The 15,317-nt window shown below is 38.6% G+C and overlaps 2 protein-coding genes and 1 long non-coding RNA gene across 4 annotated transcripts in view; all 3 read left to right on the forward strand.

The window, feature by feature from the left end:
- LOC122073153 (7-deoxyloganetin glucosyltransferase-like) overlaps positions 1–7,873 on the forward strand; it is an 11,398-nt gene extending 3,525 nt beyond the window's left edge. For both annotated transcript variants that reach the window (XM_042637688.1, XM_042637687.1), the window contains 2 exons: positions 6,393–6,663; positions 6,750–7,873. In XM_042637688.1, coding sequence (XP_042493622.1) covers positions 6,393–6,663; positions 6,750–7,690 — 1,212 coding nt within the window. In that variant the 3' untranslated portion in view covers positions 7,691–7,873. The remainder of the gene's footprint in view (positions 1–6,392; positions 6,664–6,749) is intronic.
- On the forward strand, positions 4,734–6,275 carry LOC122073154. Its single transcript, XR_006138676.1, has 3 exons — positions 4,734–5,134; positions 5,416–5,625; positions 6,129–6,275. It is a non-coding gene; the product is annotated as an uncharacterized LOC122073154 (long non-coding RNA).
- Positions 7,874–11,950: 4,077 nt separating the features above from the next.
- On the forward strand, positions 11,951–13,813 carry LOC122074969 (7-deoxyloganetin glucosyltransferase-like). The gene is made up of 2 exons (XM_042639973.1): positions 11,951–12,593; positions 12,687–13,813. Exons 1-2 carry the CDS (start codon positions 12,077–12,079, stop codon positions 13,625–13,627), a joined length of 1,458 nt encoding a protein of 485 aa, XP_042495907.1. The 5' UTR covers positions 11,951–12,076; the 3' UTR covers positions 13,628–13,813.
- The last annotated feature ends 1,504 nt before the right edge of the window (positions 13,814–15,317 follow it).

The raw sequence follows: 15,317 nt of genomic DNA on the forward strand, positions 1-15,317 counted from the left end.
ATAATACTCGACTTTTTACATTTTGGACGGTATGTTTCAAATCCTTAGGTTCTCCAATTTATGTGAAATTAAACATGAGTTCTAGGGTTGGTGACATATTATATGAAAGGTACCAATTCATGCTTCCTTGCTACATGGTCGAAATCAACTATTTATTTTGCACCCATTGCTTAGTAGAGATCTTTTTGACCCTTTCAACTTTAAGACGACAGTTTGAAAGATCATGCATGGCTTTGCTTGCAATAGAAACTATGAAAACTAGGAACTTTTTCATATATTATCTGTGATCTTCTCTAGCAATTTATAAGTGATGACGAGAAAATGTCATCAACCATTTATGATTAGCAATCCTCTCCTTCGTCCACCTCCTCCCCCAATTTTGTTATTATTATTATTATTATATATTTACCTAATTGAATCACAAATATTTTAATCTGTACAGGGTCATAATTATCAGGATGGGTGCTTCGACACTCGCTGTAAGGGTTTTGTACAAATTGACAGATTAGTGACTCCAGGTGTTCCTATATCTCCAGTTTCTACAGTTGATGGAAAACAATATGTAATCAACGTCAATATTAATCAGGTATTATTTAATTTCATCTTATATTCTCAGCATGGTCATCAACAGAAAAACAACTCAAACAAACAGAAGCAAAGATGTTATTTTGGGTCGAAAATTAATCATAAGAATTTACTAACTAGATTATTATTATTATTATTATTATTATTTTTTTTTTCTAACAGGATCCCATGGTTGGGCACTGGTTGTTGACAGTAAATGATATATATGTTGGTTATTGGCCAAAAGAATTATTTAGTTATTTTGGTGATGGTGCCAAAAGTGTTTCTTGGGGAGGACTTACACAAGCTGATTCTAATGGAGTAAGCCCTCCAATGGGAAGTGGTCGTTTCCCCAGTGAGTCATCTGCATGTTATTTTGATTGGTTAAAGTTATTGGATAAGGACTATAAGAAAATAAAAGCTTTTGAGATGAGTGAGCGTGTGGATTCTAAGAATTGCTATGGCATTACTACTCGGTCTGATGAATCACCTGATTTAAAAACTGTTATATTTTTTGGAGGACCTGGTGGCGCTTGCGGCTAGTTTTTCTCTACTGAGATGTGTAATCTTCCCTTTAATTTTTATAATTAATAAAAGATTCTCTCTCTCTCTCTCTCTCTCTCTCTCTCTCTCTCTCTCTCTCTCTCTCTCTCTCTCTCTCTCTCTGTGTCTGTGACAGAAATTACTTTATTTTTAGTGATCACTTTTCTGATGGATTCATACATGAAAATACAAGTGGTAGCACCTTTGTGAAACTAGTTAAAAGTTTATTTCAATATGAAAGAAATAAAAAATAGGTGAAAGTTTTTCTTCACCTTTTTGAAACGAATTGTTCTGTTTTTTACAAGGGACGTGGTCATATGATTGGATTCTTAGGTCATTATTACAATCTCACCTCTTATTGATGAAGTCAAACTAAATTCTCAACAATAGTGAAAGTCAAATTATGGGTTCAAGTTTGACCCTATCGGCATAAACCTACTCTGAGACAGAACATGGCATAGGTTGAGATATCCTAGTCCTGAGGATGGGTCAAAGTTGGGAATTTTCGACCCTAAGTCAGGATCAGGTTGGGCTAGGCTATAGTTGATGCCTCAAGCTGAGCCCTGCCCAGCCCATCCCCAACCCTAGCTTCTTCTTCTTCCTCTCCCTGACCTGACCTGGCCTGGCCCATCCCTACTACACTCCAATTCCCGTTCCTTTTGTTAGGACCAATCAGGGCCAACCTGACCCAACCCTAAAGGTGGGGTAGGATTGGATTTTTCAAGCCCTGAGTTAGGGCATGGTTGGACCTAGGCCTAGCTAAGGGGACTCAAGATTGAGATGGGGATTTCAAATGCCCAACCCAACCTGATATTGTTGTAATCCTTAATTCAAACCTTTTGAATGACCTATTAACTTACTTTGAGGTAGGGATGTCAAGTAGTTGGGCCAGGCCGATCTTGGACGTGCCTAGTTGGGCTCGGCCAATCTCTAGGACTGCACCGTGAGTGCCGATTTTGCTAAATGGGCTTAGTTAAGGCGGGCATGGTACGTTTGATAATTGGGCCGGTTGGTCTCGGGCTCTAATCGGACTACCATAAATGGGTCTTAACCGGACTATAGACCTATTTAACTTTAAACGGGCTTTAAAAGGGTCCTCTTTAAAATTGGTCTCTTAAATGTGCTCGAAGAGAAATACCAATAAAATGAGGCAAATGTTATAACAAAGAAAGATCTTATAGTTAAAATGGATTAAGCCAAAGATGGGCAAAGCAGCTAAGTTACGAAAATACTCGATCTTTCACCCACAAAACTCAAATCAATTAAACTATGCCTACACAACCCAAGTTTAGCAAGTTCAAATCAATTAAACTATGACTGAAAAAGATGAGTGTTCAGATAACAATCACCACCATTTCAACTGTACATATCACATAGCCTTAGAACAAAATACAATTAGTATTACAAGAAATATTTTAAAAAAAAGCAAATAGTATTAAAGGGGTCGGACTTAAAGGAGTTGGTCAAGTCAGTCTTGTAAATGTGTCGGGTCGTCAGACATCTATCGGGCTAGGTGGCTGTACCGTGTACTACATATTTATAAATGACACGTTTATTAAGTAGACCGGTTTAAGCTGGGTCATAAATATGTTAGGCTCGATCAGACCTACTAGTGTGGGTCTAGAATTGACACCCATACTTTTAAGGCACGGAGATATGATTCCCTTTTGTCCTTCCCACCATTTTTCTGGAGAGAGGGCTTAAGTTCATTGGACCGAGTCTTAAAAGGCCAAGGAAAAGACCCACAAAGTCTCAACATAATATTATCTAGCCCATAATAATCCAATAGAGTAAGCCTGGCCCATTTGCGGCCGCATCAACCAGCGGTTTAATTCGGATCAGATCGGCTAACTTGGGTTGATCCGAATCAAGATTGGCCAGGATCAAAATCAGCCGAAGCAATCCCAATTCGGATCGGTCCGGATCAGATCGAATTGAATCCGTAGTTTTTTTTTTTTGGCTCTAAATTTCAGCAGAAAAATATTTATAACTATAAATTGTTTTACAGGATTAACTAAATTGAAACTGGTTCAAAATTCAGATCGAAACCAAAATCAAACTGATAAGAAATCGAAATCAGTCAAAAACTCATAAAGAAAATCAGCTTTCTGCATAATTTTGCATAAATTTGAATATCAAATCAAACTTAAACCTAGATAAAACTGAAACCAATCCAATTACAAATCGATACAAGAAATCAAAGCCAAACAAACCAGAACCTAATCAAATCATAATGAGAATCAAATTGAAATCAAAATTTCATTATTGGTTTGGTTTTTGTTTCACCATTCCCACATCGAGAATGACTCAACTTAGACCAAACCAAACATAACCAACTGATTGACACCCCCCTATATATCTCCACAAAAAAAATGATATGTTACTTTTAAATTATTTTTGAAAACTCTTTTATAACCCTATTTTAAAAGAAAAAATTTCAGAGCAAGACAACGGGAAATTAAAGAAGGGAAAAGGTTCTCTAACCGTACGGAGTACTATATGCCCTCTCACATGTGATTATTATATTATTATTTTTAAATTAAAAATAATCATTGTGAAAGCATGTATAATACCGTTCTTGTAGAGATCCCTCTCCCTTAAAAGAAAGTGCCAAGCTCTAAATACAGATAGAAAGATGTCATTCACTAAGGGTGTAAATTTGGCCTTAATGACTTGAGCCCACCCTGGCCCGTCTTTAGCCCGAATAGAGCTTGGGTTAAGATTTCTAACCTTAAGGGAGGGTTAAAGTTTAAAAACACTAACCTTGGGTTAGGGTTGGGCTAGGCATGGGTTGAGGTCTAGCCAATCCAACCCTAATTTAAACCCCGATTATAACCATGATTAATATAATATAATTTAACAGTGTCTTCCTATCCTTATATTTAAAATAATGAAATCTAAGTCATTGAGTCTTATAGTCAAGGGTCCTGAACATTTATTATTGTGTTGCACTTCACAATTTTAATTGTGTATTGATCATTTAATTTATTGGTTTTTTTTTTTTTTTTTTCAATGCTAGAATACGATTGGAAAAAGTAAGGTTGGCCCGACTTTGGCAAAAATTAGGGCCAATTAGGGTCAACCTGGCCCAATGAGGGTCAATTAGGGCCGGGTTGAGTTGGTACGGGTCCGGCAGGTTGGGCCTAGGCAGGGGCCCAACAGTGTTGGGTTGGGCATGGGTTGAGTTTTGGGAACCTAGAGAATTGGGCTAGGGTTTTAAGAAATTTGGTCCAATCTGGCCTTATTTCACCCCTATCATTCACCATATGTACGGGATAAGGCTTGCCCTACATGATCTGTCTTTACTTGTTATCCAATCTTTAATGTGATCTGAACAATGTCTTTAAAGTGTTGTAACGACAGTTTCAGTAACTCCTGCTCAGACTAAACTTTGTTCACCTCATATATCTTACCACTTACCCTCATTTATTACAATTCCTTTTATGGTTAATCTTTTTAATTACAATTCATTATTGCTTAGCTGTAATAGTAATAGTGTACATAAACAGTCCACTATGCGTTGAAATGAGCATCTAAACAAGCTTTTTTCCCAACCATGGCTGTTTTGGGGGTGGTCACTGGTGTTTCCATGGCAAAGGGTTTGATGGGTATCACCACATGTTTTTTTAGTTCTTATGTATCTTACAAATTTGAAAAGCCATAGGGTGGAAGCAAAAAAGGTGGTGGAGCAAATTGAAGAGGATTTGGAGTTAGAAAGGCAACTCAAGATACTGAATGTCCCTCCTCTCAAGACCATTAGGATATGTTATCTATACTTTAAGATCTCCATTGAAGACCTGTGCAAGCCTAGATGGTTTTCTTTTCTTGTGCCTTAAACCTAGAAACATATGGAACAAAAAGAAACAAAGAAAACAAGAAAACATGGTTAGAGCATTGGAAGTTTGATCTTTCTTGGTAAATTTTTTTTTTCTTCATGTAGACAAAAGAGGGTGATATCCTTGATTGTGTTGATTTCTACAAGCAACCTTCTTTGTGTCAGCCATTGTTTAGAGATTATAAAACCCAGGTATGATAATTTACAAGCAACCTTCTTTGTGTCAGCCATTTAATGAATGTGGTGGTGCAGTGAGCATCGGATGAAAGAGATCATCAGGGTATACGCCCCGAGATAGTCTCAGCCATCCGATGTTCACCGCACAACCACACTCACTACAGAGGATAATTTTGCTACTTTTTGTTGATTAGAATTTTGATTTAGAAATTCATCAAGTGTGGGGAGAGGGGGAGGAGGGAGGAGGGAGGAGGGAGGAGGGGGGAGACTGAAATTTTGACTCGTCTTTCATGCAGATGAAACCTACTTTTTTCCCTAAGGGAGAGACAAATAAAACTTCGTCAGGACCTGGACCTATGCAAATTACTTTTAGGCACAAGAAATGTCCCCCAGGAACAGTTCCCATTTGAAGGACTTCAAAAGACGATCTTTTAAGGGCTAAAGCTTTATCAAGAGAATTCACTACCAATATCAGGCAAATCAATAGGCACTTCCCTGGACAAAAAGTAAGCAATCCCCAAATTATAATCTAGATAATTATGGCTCAAATGGTGTCTGATATATTAATCTTGTTTCATAATTCAATTTTATTAAGAGACTTTACAATTTGGAATTTCCATATAAAGATTTTCTATGGATAAGCATGGATAATGAGATATTTCTTGATGGGCAGTGTTATACAATGTATAGGGTTGACATGGCCGAAGGCCTAGATACCCGTCGACTCCCAATAGGCATACCTTGAGCCATTCACACGGGGGTGTTTAGTGCTCTTCACTGCTTTCAGTGAAAATTGAATGATTCTCATTCAACCTCAGTATGACTCAATCCATGTGGTTTTGGGTCAATATGGGCCCGCGGTACTAGTCAGGTTGAAGGCTTGAATACCCGTCGTTAGCCAAAAAAAAAAAAAAACCCTCAGATTATAGCATAAATAATAGATATGTCAAATTTTATTGTATTTTGTTGTCAAACATTATAATAACAACAAGAATTGATGATTATTTAGATTGTGGATGTCAATATGGAACAAGCAGATGGACCAATTCGTGGAGCTTCTGCAACCATCAATGTATAATCCAACTGTATCAGATTCACAGTATACAAATGCTCAAATTTGGATTAATGGTGGTCCAAATGAAACAATCCAAATGAAACCCCTAATTATATAATGGCTGGATGGACGGTATGTATATATTCAACAATCTAGATTAAAAAGAAAAAGAATGGTAATTGTTGTCTTAACTTTAGTTTTTATACTTGGCAATATCAGGTTAATCCAATACTATACCGCGATCATAATACTCGATTTTTTACATTTTGGATGGTATGTTTCAAATCCAACCTCCTCTCCAAACTCAACACCACACCCCACATCCCTCCAGTCACTAGTGTAGTCTCTGATGGTGCCATGAGCTTCACCCTTCAAGCTGCTGAGGAAATTGGAGTCCCTGAAGTATTGCTCTGGACGACCAGTGCCTGCGGCTTTTTGGCCTACTTGCACTATCCCCATCTCATGGATAGAGGCTTCACACCTCTCAAAGGTATGCTAAAGCAAAATAAAAACCAAATGATTGAAAGCCCACTTCTCTAAAACATTTCACTAATGTTTTGATTATGCATTGAACAGATGCGAGCTACCTATTGAATGGCTACTTGGACACTCCATTGGATTGGATTCCAGGAATGAATGGTATCCGTTTAAAGGATATTCCTACTTTTGTTCGAACTACAAATCCCGATGACGTCATGCTCAACTTTGTCAAGGGAGAAGTAGGGAGAGCTTACAAAGCTTCTGCAATAATTTTAAATACCTTTGAAATCCTTGAGAAGGACGTCGTGGATGCACTCTCAACGATGTTGCCTCGCGTTTACACCATCGGTCCTCTTCCCTTGATGTTGGATCAGATTAAAGATGATAGATTGAGCTCTATCGGGTCCAATCTATGGAAAGAAGAATCAGAGTGTCTTGAATGGCTTGATTCCAAAGAACCCAGTTCTGTGGTTTATGTGAACTTTGGGAGCATCACAGTAATGACGCCTCAGCAACTCGTGGAGTTCGCCTGGGGTCTATCTAATAGCAACCACACCTTTTTGTGGATCATAAGGCCCGATCTTGTAGAGGGCGACTCGGCCGTTCTGCCGTCCGAGTTCGTGAGCCAAACCAAAGAGAGAGGAATGCTATCAAGTTGGTGCCCACAGGAGAAAGTGCTGAACCATCCAGCCATAGGTGGTTTCTTAACACACAGTGGGTGGAACTCTACACTGGAAAGCATTTGTGGTGGTGTGCCTATGGTTTGTTGGCCATTCTTTGCGGACCAGCAAACTAACTGCAGATACTCCTGTACTCATTGGGGGATAGGTACCGAGATGGACAACAATGTTAAAAGGGATGAGGTTGAGAAGCTCGTGAGAGAGTTGATGGAGGGAGATAAGGGTAAAGAGATGAAGACTAAGGCCATGGTGTGGAAAAAGAAAGCAGAGGAGGCCACCAGTCCCGATGGCTCTTCTCTCCTCAATTTTGACAACTTGGTGGACGAGATACTCCTTTCCAATCGTCTGCTTCCTTGACAGATTTGATGGTACTGTATTCAACAGATTGTGAAGTGAGTTTGTCTGCATTATCAGTCTTATATATATATTCTGCTTTCTCTTTTTAGGAGCAGTTTTATAGTTCGTCTTCGTTTTCTACTATTTACATAATTATTATTGTATTTTAATTTTCCATTATATAAATGGATATCATGTTGGATTAACCATTTTGGCTCCATTTAACTATAAAATGTGGTAAACTAGTGTAAAATTAACAAACTGGATGGCACCCTTACCCCCCAAAAAATAAATCTGGATGGCATATTGAACAGATAGATCCAAGGTAGCCTTCTCAAATGTGGAGTTACATCTAAATTTGACTTGTCTAACTTGACTAAGTAGCAAATTAAGCTGAAAAATCCAATGAAAAAAATAGAATTACTGAAAAAGGATAGATGGTTGAAGATAAAAAGGAAATGTACTGATACATGGAGAGGTATTTGATTGACTCTTAGTCTATAATTTTTAACATTATATGATAAATCCAAACTATTTCGTAGATATCTAATGGTTTCATATGTCATATCACCCTTTCACATGAATAACTAGGATTGTAGTTACGAGGGCCTCCATTTTATTGTTCAGAGAAACTTTGCCATAATAAATGAAAAATTTTCAAGGGGAAGCATGTTGGCATGAATTCCATTGATGACCTGTGCGAAAGGGAGGAGGGTTGTTTAGTCATTTTGACAGGGAATTTGTTCCCATCGAAGGTCTTGTGCACGACTGTGCACAAAACTTTTGGTCAATTTTCAATTAACACCAGAATTAATTACATTATTGACTCACAAACTTATTGAATAGTTAGGTCATGCAAGCTTCTTACCTCTGTTGGAGAGAGTTTTTGGGTTCCTAGTAGTATCATCTAAAAATTGAATACCTGATGTGTTCTTTCCTTTGGAAAGGAAAGGATATCAACGGCCATGTTCTTGCACATCTGCAATTGGGAGTCTATCTACCTCCCTAAGAAGGAGGGAAGGCTTGGGATGAGAAAGATTAATGGAGGTCAGTTATGCTACTCTAATTAAGCTCATTTGGAGAGTGGCTTTGAAGGAGAATCCATTCGGTTAAACGGAGAAGGATTCTCTTTGGACTTGGATTGTTCCTTTTTTTTTTTTTTTTTTAAATTGAAGGGGTGATCACCAAAGGTGTAAATTGCAACTTTTTAACATTAATCCCAAAGGTGGATAATGCGAGAAAATTTAGGCAATTTCGCCCTATCTGCTTAGGGAAGTTTTTCTTTAAAATAATTCCTAAGATTTTATCCTCCCGTCTTTCTTTGCCCTCGCATAAACTGATCTATGAAGAGCAGGGGGCATTTCAAAAGGGAAAAAAAAATTTCTTCAAATATTGGAGTTGCCTCAAAGCTTATAGGTCTCAAATTGGACATCCAAAAAGCATTTGATATGGTAGAGTAGGAGTTGTTGCTTGATGTGCTTCGAAAGTTTGGGTTCTCTCAAGTGTGGATTGCTTGGATTAATCAGATTGTAGCATCCACTAAGCTTTCGGTTCTGGTTAATAACGGTTCGATGAGATTCTTTAGTGTGGAAAGGGGCTTGCGTCAGGATGATCCTCTCTCCCCGATGCTTTTCATTCTAGCTAAAGAAGTATTGTGTAGAGGACTGAAAGATCTTCGTGATAAAGGGGTGGTGAAGGGTAATCCTGGCCCTTAGACATGTTCACACTCCTTCTCACCTTCTTTATGCAGATGACTTGGTGACTTGGAATCTCAGAATGTCCTTTCCCCACTTGCTATTTAGGCATGGATATCTTTAAAGGTCGGGTTAAGAAGAAATTTACCCTACTAAAGGATAAATTTAAAGCTCATCTTGCATGATGGAAGCATCGTCTTTTATTGATGGCTGGAAGAGTTGAGCTAGTAAAATCGGTAATATGCAATGTTCATGTTCACACTTTCTCAATTTATCTATGGCCTAGTACATTGATTTCATTAATGGAGAAGTGGATTCACAATTTTATTTAGAATGGGGATGCGAATTCGTCTAAGGCTATTACAGTGAAATGATCGCTCATTGCCAGCCAAAAAATGAAGGAGGGGTGGAGGCCGTTGTTTAAAAGATATTAATCTCGCCCTTCTGTCTAAATATCGGTAAAAATCAATATCTGATTGGTGTCGTCGCCCACTGATATGTCGTTATGGCAATATGACTCTATGATCGTGACCAATATCAATCTATATTGGTTTATCAAAAAAATCGATACCATACCGTCAAATCATAATCATGCTCTTATAATTTTGTTTTTTTCATATCAGCCCAAGTATTAGTTTGGGAAGACCTCTCAGCTCTCAGCTTTGTTGAAATTGCTGTCAAATCAAGACGTGTTTTGTAGGCAACTGATCATCTTTTCTCGGGTAGAAATCGTCTGAAATTCTCATCTTGTACAATTCCATACAATTCCACCCTAAATGGCTGACACGTGTAAATATTCCATATCTACGGTTCAGATTGTATTACGGTTGATTAACATTGTATTATGGTTGATTAATCTGAACCGTAGATATGGAATATTTACACGTGTCAGCCGTTTAAGGTGGAATTGTATGGAATTGTACGAGATGAGAATTTCAGACGATTTCTACCCTCTTTTCTCTCATCCGATAATTCTTTTCACTTCCTTACCAAAAAAAAGAAAGATAATTCTTTCAACTTTAGAAAAGTTTTAAATAGAAGCAATTCAATCAACATAAAGTTCGGGATTGAATTTACTGCCAAAATCATTTACATCCATCTGAATACCTTTCTCGAGTTATTTTTTTCAAAACTCCCATCGAATCACCCAAAGAGTTTTAAGAATCATATGGATCGCCATTACGAGGCTCTTTGGGTATATAGAAAGTTGGGTTCATACTCAACATTGTTGAAGCTGATGGATTGCTTGTTGAAACCATTCTAGCTAGTTAGGAAGTTATCATAAAACCTCTTCATTTCTTAGAGATTGTTATCTTGTTGTTACAATTTTTTTTCCGAGGCTAATAGAAGACTTTATTCATGAATTACGTGTAAAATTATAGGGCTAAACAATCGTATATGAACTTGTACGATTGATTAGGCTATACACATCATCTTGTTACAATTGATTAGGCTGTATATTAGGGTTGAACGGTTATCTAAGACAAAGACCCAGACCCAGGGTTGTCCATCATGGATCGTAGATCGAGAGACACATTGCATTGGATCTGGATCTGGCTCCTCTCTTGAGCGTTATCATTCAAGTCAATCTATAGCTACTTTAGACGATTGAACATAATTCAATAATTATAATTTTATTGATCAGAACAAAAATGTCGCATAAAAAATCATCGTGTCTGGCTCCTTTCTTGAGCGTTATCATTCTAGTCAATCTATAGTTACTTTAGACGATTGAACATAATTCAATAATTATAATTTTATTGATCAGAACAAAAATGTGGCATCAAAAGTCATCGTGTCTAGGTCCTCTATTGAACATTATCATTCAAGTCAATTTATAGTTACTTTAGACGATTAAACATAATTCAATAATTATAATTTTATTGATAAAAACAAAAATGTCATCAAAAGTCATCGTGTCACTACTTGAAAATGTATCAATATCCTAAATATCTATAGATATAATGCTCAGGAGAGGTTCCCGATCCCACTAGGTCTCTAACTTCATTAAGTTTAGGGTCGACGATGCGAAAACGAAATCTCTAGTGTCGATCTTTAATCCTTATCGTCTCTCAGATATTATTTCTCTATTCTTTAGAGATAACGTATAGTAACTATTACGTACACGAGCATGTTCAACAAGTGGAGCACCGCTCCTTTGTCCAAACAGAGCACTCAATTTACTCTGACCCCTTGTTGCTACTCGCCGTCTTTCCTGACTCATTTGAGTGGGGCCAAGACCTTCTCACTTGGATAAAAATTGTCTGTTTTTCTAATCCCTGTTTTTCTTGTGTTTTGCTAGTTGTAGAAGATGACACGTGCCATCAACGGTCAAGATTAATTCAATTGGGCGAGGGGTATTACATCCAGTTTGGTTTTTAACTCAATCTTAGCCGTTCACTTAAAGTAATGCCACATGTCACCTTCTGAAGGTAGCAAAACAAGAAAAACATGGACGAAGAAAAACAGACGATTTTTTTCCTTCTCACTTCTGGTGGTGAATTGGAACCGCCATTCGCTCGTAATTACTCTTTTGGTTATTCTCCTTTCTTATCCCTTCTCTTTTGTCCACCTTTCTCTTTCCCAATGTGGCCAACCAGTGTCTTACGCTTTGAGTGGGTTTTGTTTCTCTATAAACAAACCAGGAAGAAGGGAATTCCTAAGAGTGAGTGCACTATTAATACAATATCCAGGGTCTGAGCTTGAGAGAGAGATGAGTTCTGTTGCAGTGAAGGAAGGGAAGAAACCACATGCGGTTTGCATACCATACCCAGCCCAGGGCCACATAAATCCCATGCTCAAGCTGGCAAAGCTTCTTCACCACAGGGGCTTCTACATCACCTTCGTCAACACTGAATTTAATCACAAACGCCTACTCAAGTCAAGAGGCTCTGATTCTCTCAAGGGCTTACCTGATTTCCAGTTCCAGACCATCCCGGACGGTCTCCCTCCTTCTGATATAGATGCCACCCAAGACATCCCAGCCCTCTGTCAGTCTACCAGCACTACTTGCTTAGTTCCCTTCCGCAACCTCCTCTCCAAACTCAACACCACACCCCACATCCCTCCGGTCACTTGTGTAGTCTCTGATGGTGCCATGAGCTTCACCCTTCAAGCTGCTGAGGAAATTGGAGTCCCTGAAGTACTATTCTGGATGACCAGTGCCTGCGGTTTCTTGGCCTGCATGCACTATCCCCATCTTGTGGAAAGAGGCCTCGCACCTCTCAAAGGTATAGTGTAGGTAGAGAATGAGAATCCAGGACTTCTCTTAGAACATATCATCACCAATTTAACTCTTTACGTTTTGATTATGCATTGAACAGATGCGAGCTACCTATTGAATGGCTACTTGGACACCCCATTGGATTGGATTCCAGGAATGAATGGTATCCGTTTAAAGGATATTCCTACTTTTGTTCGAACTACAAATCCCGATGACGTCATGCTCAACTTTGTCAAGGGAGAAGTAGGGAGAGCTTACAAAGCTTCTGCAATAATTTTAAATACCTTTGAAATCCTTGAGAAGGACGTCGTGGATGCACTCTCAACGATGTTGCCTCGCGTTTACACCATCGGTCCTCTTCCCTTGATGTTGGATCAGATTAAAGATGATAGATTGAGCTCTATCGGGTCCAATCTATGGAAAGAAGAATCAGAGTGTCTTGAATGGCTTGATTCCAAAGAACCCAGTTCTGTGGTTTATGTGAACTTTGGGAGCATCACAGTAATGACGCCTCAGCAACTCGTGGAGTTCGCCTGGGGTCTATCTAATAGCAACCACACCTTTTTGTGGATCATAAGGCCCGATCTTGTAGAGGGCGACTCGGCCGTTCTGCCGTCCGAGTTCGTGAGCCAAACCAAAGAGAGAGGAATGCTATCAAGTTGGTGCCCACAGGAGAAAGTGCTGAACCATCCAGCCATAGGTGGTTTCTTAACGCACAGTGGGTGGAACTCTACACTGGAAAGCATTTGTGGTGGTGTGCCTATGGTTTGTTGGCCATTCTTTGCGGAGCAGCAAACTAACTGCAGATACTCCTGTACTCATTGGGGGATAGGTACCGAGATGGACAACAATGTTAAAAGGGATGAGGTTGAGAAGCTCGTGAGAGAGTTGATGGAGGGAGATAAGGGTAAAGAGATGAAGACTAAGGCCATGGTGTGGAAAAAGAAAGCAGAGGAGGCCACCAGTCCCGATGGCTCTTCTCTCCTCAATTTTGACAACTTGGTGGACGAGATACTCCTTTCCAATCGTCTGCTTCCTTGACAGATTTGATGGTACTGTATTCAACAGATTGTGAAGTGAGTTTGTCTGCATTATCAGTCTTATATATATTCTGCTTTCTCTTTTTAGGAGCAGTTTTATAGTTCGTCTTCGTTTTCTACTATTTACATAATTATTATTGTATTTTAATTTTCCATTATATAAATGGATATCATGTTGGATTTACCATTTTGGCTCCATTTAACTATAAAATGTGGTAAACTAGTGTAAAATTAACAAACTGGATGGCACCCTTACCCCCCAAAAAATAAATCTGGATGGCATATTGAACAGATAGATCCAAGGTAGCCTTCTCAAATGTGGAGTTACATCTAAATTTGACTTGTCTAACTTGACTAAGTAGCAAATAAAGCTGAAAAATCCAATGAAAAAAATAGAATTACTGAAAAAGGATAGATGGTTGAAGATAAAAAGGAAATGTACTGATACATGGAGAGGTATTTGATTGACTCTTAGTCTATAATTTTTAACATTATATGATAAATCCAAACTATTTCGTAGATATCTAATGGTTTCATATGTCATATCACCCTTTCACATGAATAACTAGGATTGTAGTTACGAGGGCCTCCATTTTATAGTTCAGAGAAACTTTGCCATAATAAATGAAAAATTTTCAAGGGAAAGCATGTTGGCATGAATTCCATTGATGACTTGTGCGAAAGGGAGGAGGGTTGTTGATGGTAAATAATATATATATTGGTTTTTGGCCAAATAGTTTATTTACTTATTTAGGTGATGGTGCTAAAAGTGTTTCCTGGGGAGGACAGGCAAAGGGTGATCCTAATGGAGTAAGCCACCAAGCCCTCCAATGGGAAGTGGTCGTTTCCCCAGTGAATCATCTGCATGTTTTTTTGATTGGTTAAAGTTTTTGGATAAGGACTATAAGAATGTAAGTTCTGTGGGGATGAGTGAGCGTGTGGATTCTAAGAATTGCTATGGCATTACTACTCTGTTTGATGCACGTGATTCAAGATCCACTATGCTTTTTGGAGGACCTGCTGGTGCCTGTGGCTAGTTTTTCTCTACTGAGATGTGTAATCTTCCCTTCAATTTTTATCATTAATAAAAGAATCTCTCTCTCTCTCTCTCTCTCTCTCTGTTTGTGATCTCAGAAATTACTTTTATTCTTGGTGATCACTTTTCTGATGGATTCATGTATGAAAATACACGAAGTAACAAATCTGCAGTCCAAGATAGGTATAACCAACTTTGGGGATCAGTTATAAGTTGAAACTCTATTTCAATATGGAAGAAATTAGAAATAGGTGGAATTTTTCCTTCACCCTTGCAAAATGAATGGTTCCTTTTATACAAGCGAAATGATCATGTGATTGGATTCTCAAGTCATTATCACACTCGGTCGGATCCCTTATTGATGAAGTCAAGACAACTCTTCCCTAATGCAGTCCTATGGTATCAATGATCATGGTGAAGGAATGGACGAAGAGAAACTCGGTAGCTATGTCACCAAAAACATTAAAAAAACTCGGTCCTCGACAATATTGAAAGTAAAATTAGGAGTGATAGTTATGCCCTATCCGCATGAGCCTGAATAGCACCTGGGCTGAGGAGATACCCCAGCCCTGAGGGTGGGTCAGGACAGGATTAAAAATTTCTAACCCCAACTCAATGTTGGGCCAGGCTGGGCCAGAGTTGAGGCCTTGAGCTA

Source organism: Macadamia integrifolia, chromosome 3, assembly GCF_013358625.1.
Source record: "Macadamia integrifolia cultivar HAES 741 chromosome 3, SCU_Mint_v3, whole genome shotgun sequence".
Classification (NCBI taxonomy): domain Eukaryota; kingdom Viridiplantae; phylum Streptophyta; class Magnoliopsida; order Proteales; family Proteaceae; genus Macadamia; species Macadamia integrifolia.